The sequence below is a fragment of the Engystomops pustulosus genome, chromosome 5 (genome assembly GCF_040894005.1).
Source record: "Engystomops pustulosus chromosome 5, aEngPut4.maternal, whole genome shotgun sequence".
Classification (NCBI taxonomy): domain Eukaryota; kingdom Metazoa; phylum Chordata; class Amphibia; order Anura; family Leptodactylidae; genus Engystomops; species Engystomops pustulosus.
This window is the reverse complement of record NC_092415.1, coordinates 182,609,624-182,627,047: the sequence shown is the minus strand read 5'-3', so window position 1 is coordinate 182,627,047 and position 17,424 is coordinate 182,609,624. Positions and strand designations below refer to the sequence as shown.

Sequence of the window (17,424 nt, the reverse complement as noted above, 5' to 3'; positions counted from 1 at the left end):
GTAGCATAACCAAAAATATTCATTTTGATCTTTTTTTGGGGGGGAATACAATTTCAGATTCTTTTTGATGTGATACGGCAATTTGTTTAAAGGGGGATTCTAAGTAAAATTCTGGTGAATGTCTGCTTGATCAATTATACCCCAAAATAGTGAGGCTGGATGATTCCAGTATGCAAAGGGTAAAATAGGTAGCCCCCTAACCGATCCCCAAATTATCACCTACTGTGTTAGGGTATGACTTAAAGGAAATCAACCACTGAAAAAACATTTAAAATCCTAGAAATACTCACCTCCGCTCCTCTTCATCTTGATCCCGGCACTGTCCATCGCTAATCTTGACACACCGGGATCACCTAGAAAAGAAACTTATAATCAGCAGCATGGAGTGCGGGGACAAGATGTCCAGGGCTCCGTGCTGCTAATTATGCACGCCCCCCCACCTCCCTCTCCCATGTTTGGAGCATGAGTCAGTGAGGTAACGTCACAAGGGCATGAATGCTTGGACCATGGGAGAGAGAGGTTTGAGGGCGTGCATAATTAGCAGCCCGGAGCATAGGACATCTTGTCCCCATTCTCCGTGCTGCTAATTAAAAGTTTCTTTTCTAGTTGATCACGGCGTGTCAAGACTACCAACGGACAACGCCAGGATCTAGATGAAGAGGAGCGGTGGTGAGTATTTTTAGTTTTTTTATGTTTATTCAGTGGTTAATTTCCTTTAAATAATGTCCTATTCAGAGTATGATAAGGCTATTTTCACATTACAGTTATACGTTTCCATTATTCTTTTCCGTTAAGGGGGGAAATGAAGGACAGTAAATACTAGTAAGAGGATGATTACAATTAAATTTCATGGAAGGCGCCTTCTCATTATTTATAATGGACAATACCTATGAAGTTTTCCTCTTATAATTAGCAAAAGTATAATAGGACCCTTCCAAGCATGCAAATCAATAGTAATGATGTGAATGGATGGGTATCTGCTTATCATCAATAACTGCTTCCTAATGTGAGCAATAAAAATCTATCACTGTTATATGAACTTGTTTTGCTGCTCTTTTATTTTTAATTTTCTGTTCCTTTCTTCCTTTCTTTTTTTCTTTTGTCTTTATAAATGGACACATTTACACACTCATATATTTTTAGTAAAACATACTGTTAGGTTGTTTAGATTGTGAGCCCCATGGGGACAGGGACCGCTTTGACATGCTTTGTACAGCGCTACGTAATCTGTAGGCGCTATATAAATAAAGAATTATTATTTTTTTTATTATTATTATTATTATTATTATTATTAGTACAAGTTTCCAACCAAATACTTAAAAAGATGAAACCTTGTGTATTTTATGAAATAAAAATTACTGCTTTTTATTTTTTTTATTTTAATAGTGGACATTTCCTTATCCTGTAGTTGCCCTCAATCTTCAGTTTCCCATCTTGTAAAATTGTAAAATAAAGTAAAAGAAAGGAAATAAAATGAAGAGACTGTCAGATTCCAGATTAAATGAATCTATTGTAATTAGACATGAGAAAAATCCGTTTTCATTACATTGTATTTTTACACTTTTGTTATGTTACACTTCCCTTATGTGAATCGGTCTTTTATCCTCCATATTTCTATTATGAGAAAATACAGCTTCATAATACAGAAGAAAACAAGGAAAGCAACTTTGTACTCTCATCTCTAATTGGAATTTTGCATATTCTTCTACCTGTACTGTATATTACATTCACAAATATTTCAATATTCAACATTCACACTAAAACGTTCACATTTTTATTTTCAAGACAGATATAAACAAAAACAGACTAAATAAAGATAAAGCAATTTTTGTTTCTAGTGCTTTTATCACAAGTCAGTCAATTAAGTTGTTGGCACCGATGTTTAGCAAAGGAAGCAGGGACTCCTTGCATCATATATTGATATGATGAAAGAAATCCTGTCCCCAGCAGTGGGGTCAGCATGTGATACAGGACTCTGTGCGCCAAGATCACAGGCTGATCGCAGCTTGTGTAGAACAGCTACAATATCAGTGCCGACGCCTTCCTCGGTCCATACTATGAGACTGCTTGCTTATTTTCTGTAGTGTGAACATAGGTTTACTTGGTGGACTGCTTTAATTGATTCAGCCTAGCTTGTTTCAGGAATAATTAGTCCTTGGAGATTGACAGCTCCACACTCCTCTCTGACTGCTTGACCTTGACTGCTCTGGATCTTTGACCTCTGGCCCAGTCACCTTAGAGGCCAGGGCTTTGAGATCACACAGAATGGGACTCATTTACTAAGGGTCCGAAAGCTGCACTTTCGTCAGGTTTCCCGAATATTTCTCTTTTGCCCTGAATTGCCCCGGGTTTTTGGGGCACGCGGTCGGACTGTGGTGCATCGGCGCCGGCTTGCATGCTACAGAAATTGAGGGCGTGGCCGTCGGACAACCCGACGAATACGGACAAACCGCAGAATTTAAAAAAGGAATTGTGTCACAAGATCAAGCACTCACATGCACCGGGAAAAAGCAGGTGAACTCCAACGGACCTCGGCGCAGAAGTGACACATACAGGAACTCGGACACACGATGTTAGTGAATCGCGCCGGACCCGAATCCTCGTCCTTTGCCCCAATGTGTTTCATGTCTTCCCTTTAGCATAGGGAGTGACTGTCTTCGTGGTTGTTCCGTATCACTAACGATATGCAGAGGCAAGCAGGCAAGGAGATTTAGGGGCTGGAACTTTTACTTCAATTCATCTTAATTAAACAGAATTCTCACTGGGGTCATTAATTATAACTAATTTGGTGTACAAAAAGGAAACCAACCTCTAGCGGCAGAGAAAATATGAAACCAATGGCCCCCATTTATGATGCCTCCTAGTGTGAAAGCTCACCAAAATGCACTCCAGTCCCCTACTGGAATCAACTGTAGCAAGTCATCCAGCTCATATATGACGAGGTCTGTGCCACCTCATATATTAGGCACACACTACACATGGGTAATGATGTGTGAGCATCAAGACCATCATAAAAAAAATGCCAAACTAGATAAATGCCCACCACAATCTGTATTTCGTCTTGGAAGTACATTTTAGTTCAGGGGTCCAATAAACTAAAAAAAAAAAAACATGGCTGCTTTTTTTTTTAATTAAACTTTATTGCCATCCAAAAAAATACCACTGTTCTAAGAGATTGCCTTTGTATTATTGGAAACAAGAGTAAGCCTTGGGTGGAGGGGGGGAGTTGTCAAGCGGATGTTCTAATTAAAATGTTTACATCACACATGTCATGATTAACATAAAATATAATTAATTCCATGTTAATTCATTTTCTCTTTGTTTACAGTTGAGCTCACGGACTCCTGGTCATGAAGAAATACCTTCAGTGTACTGTGAAGCCAAGATGGTCAATCCAACTTACCAATGTGTCAAGCAACAGCTCTTTAAAGCCATCCAGAGATCAGGCCTAGGCACGTGGGTGAAGAAGCCGGCTGAGCAAGATCAATTTTTACTAACGCTGTAAATTCGGGGTGGGGGGGGGGGATAGGATTATAATTTTACCTGGATTCTTCTGGAACAATACAAATTGGCAGAATTTTTATGCCTCTCGTATAAACTTTGTTATCAATATACATAATTAGATTATTTTTGTAATGCGGTTAATACATCATTGAACGACATTCTTTATGTGTCCAAGAAGAGGATATAACGTGTCAGACTTCAAATGTGTCTATCTCCGAGGTGATGGATGTTAGAGTCAGGATTGGATTTACTCGCCCAGTGTCCACTGGGGATGAAACATGCTGGCCACAAAGTATCATCGCTGGTAAAGATGACCATACACACTAGACTAATATGGATGAAAATGAATGATTTCATCCAGAAATGTTTGTCATTAGAAATTTAACAATAAATGAACCAATGACCTAGTATTACCTAGAACAAAGTTGGACACGTTAAACATTTTGGTTCAGTAGTACAGGCAGTCCCTGGGTTACATACAACATGGGTTCCCTAGGTTTGTTCTTAAGTTAAATTTGTATGTAAGTCAAAGCTGTATATTTTATAATTGTAGATCCGGCCAAAAATTTTTTTTGCTGCAGTGACAATTCAGGTTTCCCATTTTGCTGTAATGGGACCAAGGATTATCTATAAAGCTTCATTACAGACACTTTACAGCTGATAATTTCAGTCTAGGACTATAGTAACATCCAGAGAGCTTCACCAGAGGTCACAAAGGGCAGAGGGGGAAAACTAGGGTCTGCAACTAGGGGTCGTCTGTAAGTCGGGTGTCCTTAAGTGGGGGACCGCCTGTACTGAAACTTAATCAACTTAATCTTGCCTTTAAAATACGCCCCCCCCCCCCTTTGCCCCCGCAAGAAATAAAATATTTTGCCATATTTTATAAAACAAAAAAGGGCCATTCTAAACAACTAGCTTCCAATATATTTATAATCTGTACAGTTTGGTCGCTTCTATGAAACAAACATAATAAAGTCACCAATGTGCATGGTCATCTTCAAACTATAAGTTATTAATACTATCTCCAGAATTGTAATAGATATTCATAAAATTGTTTCTACTGGAGGTTACTGGTAAAATAGAGACATAAATGTTGTTGTGTAAATGAGGCGCCCCTTTTTCATCAGATGCCTATGCCCTTGTAAGCCTAACATGTGCTTAACTGTAGATCCAGTTCTGTCCCTCTAAGGTCTTGTAGACTAGGTATTATCATAGCACTGGGCAACTCTTGAAAGATATTATTTTTTAAAATATTTATTATGCCAAATGTCTTGTTTCATTTTTTTGCTCTTAAAGGGAACCTTTCATGAGGGATCTCGTTTTCACTAAAGACATGTTGTAGAAGCCTAATACAGACCATATGCCTTTCTGATTTCTCTAAGCATTTGCATTACAATATAACTTTGTGTCCCAGGGTTTGGGCTTTGGTTTGGATGGATTTAAAAAAACAACACATGTCTTGTCTGTACTGCAGACTCCTCAACTCTCAGCCCCCACCTTTGTGCTCCTGTACATCTCCTCCCTCTCCCACTGATGTCAGCTCACCAGGCTGTGAGCTCCGTTCCTGCACAGTTAGGAGCTGAGGAGTTTGCAGCACATTCAAGTCATGTGTTGTTTTTCTTAATGCTACCAAACCAAAGCCCAACCCCTGAGACTACACAGAGGATTCCGTCAGAATACAAGGTAAGTTATAACACACAATCATATTGTAATGCAAATAAGGCAGAAAGGCATGTTCTCACTGCAGGTGTGATGGGCTCCCGTAACCTGTCTTTAGTAAAGATAAAGTCCCTGGTGACAGGTTATCTTTAATTTACGGTAAACAAAAGTACCATTCTTATTTAAACAGAAAAGCATTCATGGGGAGAACTTAACCTCTAGTAGGTGGTCAAGGTCCTCCTTGTAGCCAATATCTTTTGTGACTGTGCTTATATCACTTTACATTTAGGATAACTATGTTCAGCATATATGATTGTAAAAGGTCCTGACATATATGTTGAATGTGTCCACGGGCTATAATGGACTGGGAGTGCGCCAGTAGAGTTGACTTTTGGTCTTCAATCTGGTGGTATCTGGTGGCCTTCAATCCGGTCAGTTATACCTGCCATTAAGTTCCATGGATTCCATACTTATTACAAAAATATCAATATTTCAAGTCTATAAATTTGTCTTTATTATCTCATCCTATCTCTATTTAACACTGGATAACAAAAAATACAAGGACCTGGGACAGACCAGTGCACAAGATCTTCGTTAGGTTATACATTCATAGGTTAGGACCGAGTAGCACGAATTAAGAATCTGCATCCACTTTGAAATATAAGGACATCTAGAAGTGATAGGTTCTCTGTCCATCTTCCATGGTAATGGGTGACTTTAGGGCGAAAAAATAAATTCTGATTTACATGAGAATTGAAGTAAATAGGAGTCAATGAACGTGGATCGACAAAGATATTGGAGAAAAGTGGGACATTCTCCTTTTTCCCTGCCTAAGCAGTGTCTGTGAGCATATCTAATACTCAATAAATTGTAATGTCCTGGTTGAGTGTCTGTCCTGCATTTCATTGGGGTAGGAACTGGGTTTTTAGGGGTTCATCTACATTTAAAACCAGTTTGCAGTTAATTTGTAATCTAAACATGGAAATTCTTCACTGTCTTTCGTAAGAAGAGATTATTAAGCTCGTTGATCCTTTCTAATTAAAACATCTGCCATCAATTGATAGTTGAACCACCATACAAATAATGAACTTTGCCTACATGTGTAGGGCATCCTTAGGCCCCATTCACACGCCTATAATTATCGCCAGATCACTGTCACAATAGAATTCCATGACACCTGGTCATCGTGCAGCGAGCACACAGTGGGGGAGATTTATCATAAGTCTCTTAGAGCAGAACTTCTAGTTACTCATGTCGACCAATCAGAGTTCAGCTTTCATTTTACCACAGCTGTTTATAAAATGAAAGCTGAGCTCTGGTTTCCATGGACAAATAGAACAGTTTTACCTCAGAAACTTGATGATAAATCTCGAGTGTCTCCACTGTACCATGACCAAGCCGTGCGGCCAGGCTGCAAAATATAGGCCTTGTCCTTTAATTTGCGTGATTTTCTGTGCGGCCACTCGGCTTTCAATGGAGACTGGAGTGGTGTGGAGCGCTCACTCCTCCTCCCTTCTCCACCCGGCTGTGTGCTCCACCTGGGTAAGTTCACAGGCCTTACATTATAAATATATTCCTGGTTCTGGACTGTATGCTGATCACCAGGGCCAGATTAAGGTTGGTGGATGTCCCTAGGTGCAAAATCTGGGCCCCCACTGAATGTAGCCCGGACAATGGTACATATTACCAAATTATCATAAATATTCAAAACTTTCTCCTATTTAGATGTAAGTCTAGCTGCAGGCCTGGCTGGCACAGTGGTAGTGGTGTTAGCCTTGCAGCTGGCCCAGCTGGAACAGTGGTAGTGGTGGTAGCATACAGAAAATGAGTACAAGTGGGCTGACACACTCACTTACAGAGCCAGTGAGTCACTGTAGCAGCTTGGAGGCTGACACACGTATACACCACGGTTGTGTAACACTCCCAGAAAAAGTCAGCTTACAGCAGTGAGCTGACTGTCGGGCATTGCCGTTGGGTCCCCCTTATGATTAAAGTGGTGGGGGCACTGGGGCATGTACCCCTGGAGCCCTCCCTTTAATCTGGCCCTGGATGTCACTGGTTCAGGACTGAATGCTGATATCTCTGGTTCCAAAATAGTTACAATTTCCTTCTAACTAGACTACAGAATAACTCCCTTTACAAAATGCAGATCATTCTGTACGTGTCTATTAGGAAGTGCAGTGGGAATAAATCCCCATGCATTTTATAAGCCGCCATTTCGTATACACATCTTTATTACGGTACTTATACCCAGATATCAGCTTACACAATAAAGAGAAGTGGAATTAAGATAACCAGAAAAATATCTTCTTCATAACATAAGACAAGACGTTTCCCCCTGCTACAAACCCTTTGTGGTGCCGCTATGAGTGGCTGACATACTGTCAGTTATAAATTAGTAGGGTCATTGTAAAATAGTAGGCTACTCAGGGGGAAAAAGATAAGGCGACATTAATCCTTTAATCTGCCCATCCATTCTTGTTTGGGATTTCTATTGCAGCTCATATTTACCTGCAAGACAAATTGCCCATTTCTCCCGTCTCACAGCGCAGCGCTTACTTCTCCGCTCAGATAGGATCTCACCGCATTTGTCTTCCCGCCTTCAGGAGAACAAAGCAAGCAATTCTAAAGGAAATAGCTGCCGCGCTCAGCATTTTTAGGGGGCAATGAAACACATCATAGCCATAAATTAGAGTCAACCAAATTTTTTCTTTCTGATTTCATGTATTTGGCTGATATAGCATTTAGCTCATCTTGATGGAATAAGTCTTCAGTTAATTCTATAAAAATATGAATGCCCCGGAGGGTGGTTTTCTAAGATTTCTAAGATTTTTTAAAGGAAATCTACCATAATCAAACATGTTAAACCAGGGACATTACTCATAGATCCAGGCACCCTGACTGTGGTAATCTTCTTATATTAGTTATCCATGGCCTCCTTCCTTCTAAAATCAACTTTTAAAATTATTCTAATAAGGCTGATGGGCTACCCTACCCCTCTGTGATACATTGGGGCACATTTACTTACCCGGTCCAGCAAGTTCTTTCGAAAGCACATTGTCCAACAATAATGCACTGTGCCGCAATTCACTAAGATTGTGCGCCTGATATCCTGCATGTGTCGCTTCCCCGCTCTGGTCCGACAGAGTTCACCATCTTCTTCCTGGTGCATGTAAGTGCTTGGGCTTGCAACACAATGTGAAAGTTAAATCCTGAGCTCGATCCAAATTAGTCGGATCGTTACAGGTTCATTAGCATAATTATAAAAGTTGATTTTTGAAAGGAGGAGGTAATGGATAACAAATATATAAAGATTACCGCAGTCACGGTGCCTGGATCTATGATTAATGTTCCTGGTTTATTGTGCTTGATTTTAATGGAAGATTTCCTTCAATTGTTTCCTTATGACTACAATATATAATGTCATTAGGGTAGCGAGTCTTTCTACAACTATTACTGCCAGATTATAAACTCAGCTTTGATGGTCGTGACCCGTGGTAATAGGAAACCTCTGGTCTCCTGATATCCCCATAATAATATCAATAAGTCAGATCTCCTGCACATGACAGTATGAAAAACTGGCTCAAACAGCAGTCCCCTCCCAGTTCTTATTTTTCACTGAAATTTACGTTCAAAAGGAACCCCAAAAATTTTAATGTTCTGTAAGATCTACGACATAGACCGGTTTCTCTTTTGGTGTATTTTTCACCAAATTGGGACCTGTAACGATCAGCACTAAGATCCCCCTTTGAATAAAATGTTGGTGTATATGAATGGCTGGCGCTCACCACCAGGTGCACAATCCAAAGGAGGGTCTTACACTCTCGTAGATAAGAACAAAAGGCAAAGGAAGTTGATCGGCACTCACCGGCTCTGTTAAAAGTGTTGTGTAACTTTATTCATCCAAAATAGATACAATACAGGTAAAATGCAGATGCAAGGATAGGATGCCATACACATCTACATGGAATCTTATCCTTGCATCTGTCTTTTACCTGTATTGTATCTATTTTGGATGAATAAAGCTACACAACACTTTTAACAGAGCCGGTGAGTGCCGATCTACTTCCTTTGCCTTTTGTTCCTATATGAATGGCTGCCCCATCTATCACCAACTACTAGGAAATAGATCCTAGTAGCCTTCAAATTGGGTTGTCTTCTGCGTGAACTCTTGGGGTTTGTATTGGATTAAAGGCAGGGCTCACTGGAGGATACTCTGCCCGTCTGTAGGGTCAGTTCAACACCAACCAGATCCTAAACAATCAGACATGTATCCCCCAGTATTACATCAATGGAACTGATTACAGATAGTCTTTCACCAGTTGTGTTCATATGGTTCCATTCATCCTCATCATTCAATCTCTCCTCAATGTGAGGTGTTTCTGCAAACTGGTTTTAGATACATGATTTTAAAGGAGAAAAGAAGGAAAGTTAGGACCTATCCACTTGATAGGGCCCAACCTGCTCATCAGAGGGGGTCTCAGTGCTGAGATCCCGGCAGATTGCGAAAATGTGGGGTCCATCGGACTCCATCAGATTAATGGAGTAGATGGCTGCACATGACCGTTCTGCTCCATTAATCTCTATGGAGCTGATGAAAACCCTGATATTCGAGGCCCATAATTATAGAAGTACCATACCAATCACCAGGTAACTTTTTTTCCAAATTTTTCACTTTTACGTTGTTCATTATAAGAAAACAAAGCTTAAAGCATGTAACCCAGGGCCCCAAAATGATCATATAGTATATCCCTGTATCTTGTTATAGTGGATTACAGGAAATATTTAATGGAACCAAAGGTGGAGAAACCAAATGAGAGATTGTACGTAGTATTAAATATATAAGGAGCAATGTGATTGATTGGTCTCTTTTAGTATATTAAATTACATTTGCACTAATGTTTGTATACAAGTCCTGTAGTGATCTTTGCTTGAATAACAAAGAGTTAACCAGTGAATAATGAAGAGCATCATAGTATATAAGGCTGGAAAAAGACGCAAAAAAGACTCCAACCTTTAAGAATTAAGGAAAAGTTTTTTCCCCATAACCCGTGACATTTTTGCTCTCCAGAAAGTCATCCAGGTCTCTCTTGAACATGTACATAGAGTCTGCCATAACAACCTCCTGTGGCAGAGAGTTCCATAGTCTCACTGCTCTTACAGTAAAGAACCTTTGTCTATGGCGATGGCGACAGTAGAATCTCCTCTTCTCTAGGTGTAGAGGATGCCCCCTGTCTATGGTGATGGTAGAACCGTCTTTCCTCTAGGAGTAGAAGATGCCTCCTGTCTATGGTGATGGTAGAATCACCTCTCCTCTAGGTGTAGAGGATGCCCCTGTCTATGGTGTTGGTAGTACTGCCTCTCCTCTAGGTGTAGAGGATGCCCCCTGTCTATGGTGATGGTAGAACCGACTCTCCTCCAGGTGTAGCGGATGCCCCCTGTCTATGGTGATGGTAGAACCGACTCTCCTCCAGGTGTAGAGGATGCCCCCTGTCTATGGTGATGGTAGAACCTCCTCTCCTCTAGGTGTAGAGGATGCCCCCTGTCTATGGTGATGGTAGACCCGCCTCTCCTCTACGTGTAGAGGATTCCCCCTGTCTATGGTGATGGTTGAACCACCTCTCCTCTAGGTGTAGAGGATGCCCCCTGTCTATGGTGATGGTAGAACCTCCTCTCCTCTAGGTGTAGAGGATTCCCCCTGTCTATGGCGATGGTAGTACTGCCTCTCCTGTAGGTGTAGAGGATGCCCCCTGTCTATGACGATGGTAGTACTGCCTCTCCTGTAGGTGTAGAGGATGCCCCCTGTCTATGGTGATAGTAGAGCCTCCTCTCCTCTAGGTGTAGAGGATGCCCCCTGTCTATGGTGATGGTAGTACTGCCTCTCCTCTAGGTGTAGATGATGCCCCCTGTCTATACTGATGGTAGAACCTCCTCTCCTCTAGGTGTAGATGATGCCCCCTGTCTATGGTGATGGTAGTACTGCCTCTCCTCTAGGTGTAGAGGATGCCCCCTGTCTATGGTGATGGTAGAACCGACTCTCCTCCAGGTGTAGCGGATGCCCCCTGTCTATGGTGATGGTAGAACCACCTCTCCTCTAGGTGTAGAGGATGTCCCCTGTCTATGGTAATGGTAGAACCTCCTCTCCTCTAGGTGTAGAGGATGCCTCCTGTCTATGGTGATGGTAGAACCTCCTCTCCTCTAGGTGTAGAGGATGCCCACTGTCTATGGTGATGGTAGAAGCTCCTCTCCTCTAGGTGTAGAGGATGCCCCTGTCTATGGTGATGGTAGAACCTCCTCTAGGTGTAGAGGATGTCCCCTGTCTATGGTGATGGTAGAACCTCCTCTCCTCTAGGTGTAGAGGATGCCCCCTGTCTATGGTGATGGTTGACCCACCTCTCCTCTAGGTATAGAGGATGTCCGCTGTCTATGGTGATGGTAGAACCGCCTCTCCTCTAGGTGTAGAGGATGCCCCCTGTCTATGGTGATGGTAGAACCACCTCTCCTCTACGTGTAGAGGGTGCCCCCTGTCTATGGTGATGATAGATCAGCCTCTTCTCTAGGTGTCTATGGTTATGGTAAAAACATTTTCTGGTGACACATATCCTTTAAGTAAATGGCAAGCAATTCAGTTAAAACGATTTTTTTTGCCATACAATCCTATCGATTTGTTAGCTTGCTAGCTTGGATACATCCAGAAGAGCTGACTAACTGTTTTCCAACAGAAGAGGTGTGGGAAAAGAACACAAGGCACGTGGAATTATTTTATATCTAACTCTATTTTCAGGGGACATAAAACACCACCAAAGATATCTATCAAAGAAATACAGGCGGTCCCCAACTTACGGACCTCTGTGACCTCTGGTGAAGATCTCTAAATACTTTACTTTAGTCCCAGGCTGCAATGATCAGCTGTAAGGTGTCTGTAATAAAGTTTAACTAATAATCCTTGTTCGCATGACAGCACAAAACTTTGTCACAGAGACAAAAGAAAATTTTGGTCTGGAGCTATAATTACAAAATATACCTGTTCTGAATTACATACAAATTCAACTTAAGAACAAACCTAAGGAACTTATCTTGTATGTAACCCAGGGACTCGCTGTATTCCACTTTCCCCATCAGCCAGTTGGTAGAAACAACCAGTGACCCTAGTTGTCTTATCCTTAAGACATTGCTAATGTTGACTTTTCTCCTATGATAACAAAAAAGATCCAAAATATATAATTTAATATATTTACTTATATGTACTGACTGTGAGCAAAATGGGAGTTCTCTACAGACATAAGACCGGCCCGCCATGATTGTCCCATCAGGGTGGTCTCATAGTTGGTCATTTCACTTCATCATCATGAAGTCTTGCAAATTTCCAGATAATAAGGCAGTTAAAAGAAGGACAGTCACAATCTATGGACCATCTCAGGTTAGATTAGAAAGGAATGCTAAATTATCATTTTGGACCCTCAGTTGTAGTTTTTCAGCTAAAAGTTGAGACGAAAATTTGAAGGAAACCCTGTGCGTTGTTCTAGCACCCCGAGGCGTCTGCTTGATCTATGGGTGACTTGACCTTATGACTGCTATGTGCTAACATTCTGAGTATAGGACAATATTGATCACGACATATGTACAATAAAGAGCATGATACAACGGCAATACTGTATAATCCATGTACATTTGTAAGATTTGTATAAAATAAATAGATTGGATTTATGAAAGGTGGATTTGCTGCTTGTCCCAGTAAATGACACTGATATCTTATACAGTAAGTGAATGTTTCTGTTCAGTAAATAAAATAACAGTGAACAATCAAATCACTAAATTCTGTTGTACTTGAATTATTCTGGATCCTTAACCTAACACAAGGTATTAGCTGCATCTTCCTGGTGACACTGAGAAGGATAAGTGCTGGGAGCCATTGATAAGACTACCTCAATGTTAACACCCTTACAGCATAAGAAAGTCACAGTTAATGGGAACCTGTCAGCAACAACAGTCACAATAAACCTTCGCCCCCCACACACACACACTATGTTCTTGTTGAAAAGTGCAGATCAGAAATCTCAGCTTAAATCTTCCTCCTTACACCATTAAATTTGTTCCCCAAACTTTCTGCCTTTGCATATGGTGGCCCCACTCACCGCCATGTAGCCCCACCCAACACAATTTGGCTCCGCCCATCACAGTATGCATAAAGTGGTGAGAAGATCTGCAGTTTCCCACACAGGGCTCAGTTCTAAATACACCAAACAAGTGAGAGGAACAGCATTCTGGTATGGACAAGGAGGACTTCCTGTCGAGATTTGAAGAGACACTGAACTGTCAGTCAAAAGAAGGAGGCGGGGCTCACTGGCAGCCTGGAGAAAATGTGACTCTTCTATTCAGAATATGACTTATTTATACTCATTATACTCATCAGAAAGCTGGCTATAATTAAGGTACAGTGCCTTAGGGGCAGATCATTTTAGGTTATTTGGGGAGAAATGCTATGAAAGGTCTTCTTTAAGTAAAAGTTAAGTAGGGTATTGCAACTCAGTCCCATTTACTGCGATAGATCCGAGCTGCAATACATTTTACAACCTGTGCTAAGCTGTGGCACTGTTTTTAGAAAAAAACCCATTCATTCACACACATATAAAGGACTTACCAGTATATTACTAAAAATAAAGGAGCGACCAGTGTTTCACACAAATATATTTAGGGGTGACCAGTGTATCACAAATAGAGTAAGGAGGATCAAACATTGTATCACAAAAAATAAAGGATCAACCAGTGTATCAAGAATATATGAAGGAGTGACCAGGGTAATAATAATAATTCTTATTTATATTGTGCACACAGATTACACAGCGCTGCACAGAGCTTGCCAAATCAGTCCCTGTCCCCAATTGGGCTCACAATCTGATCAACCTACCAGTATCTTTTGGAGTGTGGGAGGAAACCTGAGGAAACCCACACAAACACGGAGAGAACATACAAACTCTTCGCAGATGTTGTGAGATTTGAACCCATGACCTCAGCGCTGCAAGGATGTAGTGCTAACCACCGAGCCACCATGCTGCCCAAAGTATGAGAAACATATGAAGGAGTGACCAGTGTATTACAACTAAGTCAAGGGGGTGAACAAAATCCAAACAAAAACTTGGCAAGAAAAAGAGTGAAAAAATACACCCCTTCTCTTGTTATAAGGCCTGTAATGGGGTCGAGCATTGACTTACAGGAAAGCTGCCTTTAGGTGGCAGCAGAGATACATCTTTCCTCACATACCTCAGAGGTTTAATACATGGGTTACAAAGTGGCCAGATCCAAAGTCAGCAAATCCCTTTCATGTTTGATGTAAAGGAGTTTGTACTATGAGTTCGGACAAGGTTATCTGCCGCGTAACATTACAAAAATATAAAAATCCAGGTAACTTATAACCAGATAACATGTTCGTAAATCTACCTGTAAGAACCTGGCGGGAGCTCTGTGATTTGGGAGAACAAACCAGCGAGGTCTGAACTTCCCGATTCCAAGACCAAAAGCAAATTTATTTTTAATACTTAATTACAATCCGCCACATAGTGTTAACTAGGACAGAGATTAAGAAAGCAAAGGAACACATCAAAAAGCGGAGTAATGCATATTCTACTCCGTGCACAGTTTGCCGCGATTCAATCAAAGCAGATTATTAGGTTAAATTACACTTTATAAAACGGTTACCACTGGAACGGGAGCTAAAACACCAACCCTGCTGTGATAAAAGAGCTCACCGGTGGTGAATATTACACATCGTTGGGGCTTTTTATCTAAAATTTATAGTCACAGATCCCACAGGTGTTTCCATAATCACTTCTGTCGGAAAGAGTTTCTGCAAAAAGCTATGACAAGAATTACATTTGTGCTTTTATACTGATAGGAGCTGCATCTACAGAGTCATGGATGTGCAATAACTCTATGCCACTGTCTTATTTTACAGGAAACAGCCAGTTTAAGGTATATTTGTATCTATTATTTATTTCAATGTTCTTGTACACATGCTCAAATCAACTTAGCAAATTATGCTAATGAGCTACCCTGCTACCCTGGCCCCTCCGTGCTGTAGCTTCACAGGCTGTTTCACTGTGGCAGAGAACTTTCCACCTTCTCCTGTGTGCTGAAACTTCCTCTGCAGTGATGAGATTATAGCAGGCAGAGGAAGGAGGGAAAAACTGAGGTAGCAGGTGGAGGGTGAGACAGTGTAACAGCCTGTGAAGCTCCCCCGACACAGGGACTAGCACTTCTAGTCTCATTAGCATAATTGTAAAAGTTGATTTTAGAAGGAAGGTGGACGTGGGTAACAAATATAAGAAGATTACCAAAGTCACAGTGCCGGGATCTATGAGTAAGTGTCCCTGGTTTATCATGATGGATTTTGATGGTTGATTTCTTTTAACCAATCAACTTTAGCTTCACACTGCAGATCTATTCTCAGTGTCGTCTCCTGTGAACTAGAATCATCTCAAAAAGGTTGATGATTAAAGCAGTTTTGAGGTGATTTACTTGACAAAGGGAATGTCCAAAAATATACAAATATACAATACATCCAAAAATGATAAGATAAACATTATGCACCCACATTGCTTATATTATATATAGTGCTTCCTGTTGAACTACAATCCTGCCCCAAATACATAAAAAAGTAACATAACCCACCTTACAGCGCCATAAGAAAAAAATCTTGGTACATAAATACAGGTTCTTTATAGAACTACACCTTCCAGATCAAGTTCCATACCGCATGCAGCACCAGAACCAAGCACAGTACATAAATACAGCACCAGAACAGAGCTAAGTATATAAATACAGCTGCAAAGCCAAGCTTAGGATTTGAATACAACACCGGAACTAAGCTCAATACAGAAAGCCTGCACCAGAAACAAGCTCCATACAAAAATACCGCAACAGAATTGGATTTCTGTACAGGAACGCACCAGCAATCCCAGCTCAGTATATGGATTCAGCAACAGAACTAAACTCCAAACATAAATACAACTGGGCAGAAATACAGCACCAGAATTGATCTATAAACATAAATAAAACACCAGAGCCATGCTTCATATTTATATTTATTATCAGAGCTGGATTTAGTACATACAAATGTACAGGGCCCCCCTAATCTATATTCAGATAGACAGTGTCCCCATTTTATTTACATCTATAAGTACCACCTTTAAAAAATTAGATGCCTAGTCTCTCACAGAAAGTCTCTATCCTCAAGTAATCAACCTTATGGCAGAACAGAGAGAATTAGACTCACTGGGGGAAGGCTTCTTCGGAAAACTGCCGTAGAAGCCCTGAAATTATCACAATGCCTTGAGAACCATCAAAGATTGTGATTATTATCCGCTTTTTGCAGGGGTGCACTAGTCATGAGGCAGGTTGAGCCTTTTGCCTCAGGCAGCACCATCTGCAGCAAGATAAGAGGCAGCATCAGGAGCGCAGTCACCTACTACAAAGCAGGAGCAGACTCTTAAAAATTACGTCTCTTCACACCTGTTTTCAGGGATTTCATCATATTCCGGCACTTGTGTACCGGTGTACATGTGCTTCCATTCTGCAAGAAATCGTGCAAATCTGGGGCCCCAAATCTGCTGCTTCATCAGTTTACACATAGTACATGGGGGTCCTGTTACGAATTTTGCATTGGATCGCAAACTTTTCCGCTTACCGTTTTGGGTAGTATGAATGATGAAGATGATGCATGAAGTAAGAATATGATGGGTCTACTTCATTTTATGTATAACATTACCGTATTTTTCGGACTATAAAATGCACCGGACTATAAGGCGCACCATCAATAAATGCCTGCTAAAATGTCTAGGTTCATATATAAGACGCACCAGATTATAAGGCGCACCTGATTATAAGGATGAATGACCAGCAGGTGGCAGACCTGTGCACAGTTCAAGGCAGCTGTTGTCTGTAAGTACGGTTCATATATAAGGCGCACTGGACTATAAGGCGCACCTTTGATTTCTGAGAAATAATGCGCCTTATAGTCTGAACTATAGTCTGAAAACTGCATGGGCTGTGAATGTGAATGGGCTAAATTGGACTGATTAACTGACGGAATTATTGCCAGTGTTACAAGCCGAGGATCCACAGCATCACTGTAGTAATTAAGTGTAAATAAGCGCAGACAAATCACGACCGAGAGAGGATATTACAGTAATAACATAACCTCACATAATAATGGATGGCTTCTATGCCGAGCGCAGGCTGGGAGACATCTAATTAAGTTCTCCT

The 17,424-nt window shown here is 41.0% G+C and overlaps 1 protein-coding gene across 1 annotated transcript in view; it reads left to right on the top strand.

The window, feature by feature from the left end:
- Positions 1-9,043, top strand: part of ADARB2 (adenosine deaminase RNA specific B2 (inactive)) — a 463,608-nt gene extending 454,565 nt beyond the window's left edge. The window contains exon 12 of the mRNA XM_072153999.1: positions 3,329-9,043. Within this exon, the coding sequence (XP_072010100.1) occupies positions 3,329-3,505 (177 nt within the window). The 3' untranslated portion in view covers positions 3,506-9,043. The remainder of the gene's footprint in view (positions 1-3,328) is intronic.
- Positions 9,044-17,424: the final 8,381 nt, after the last annotated feature.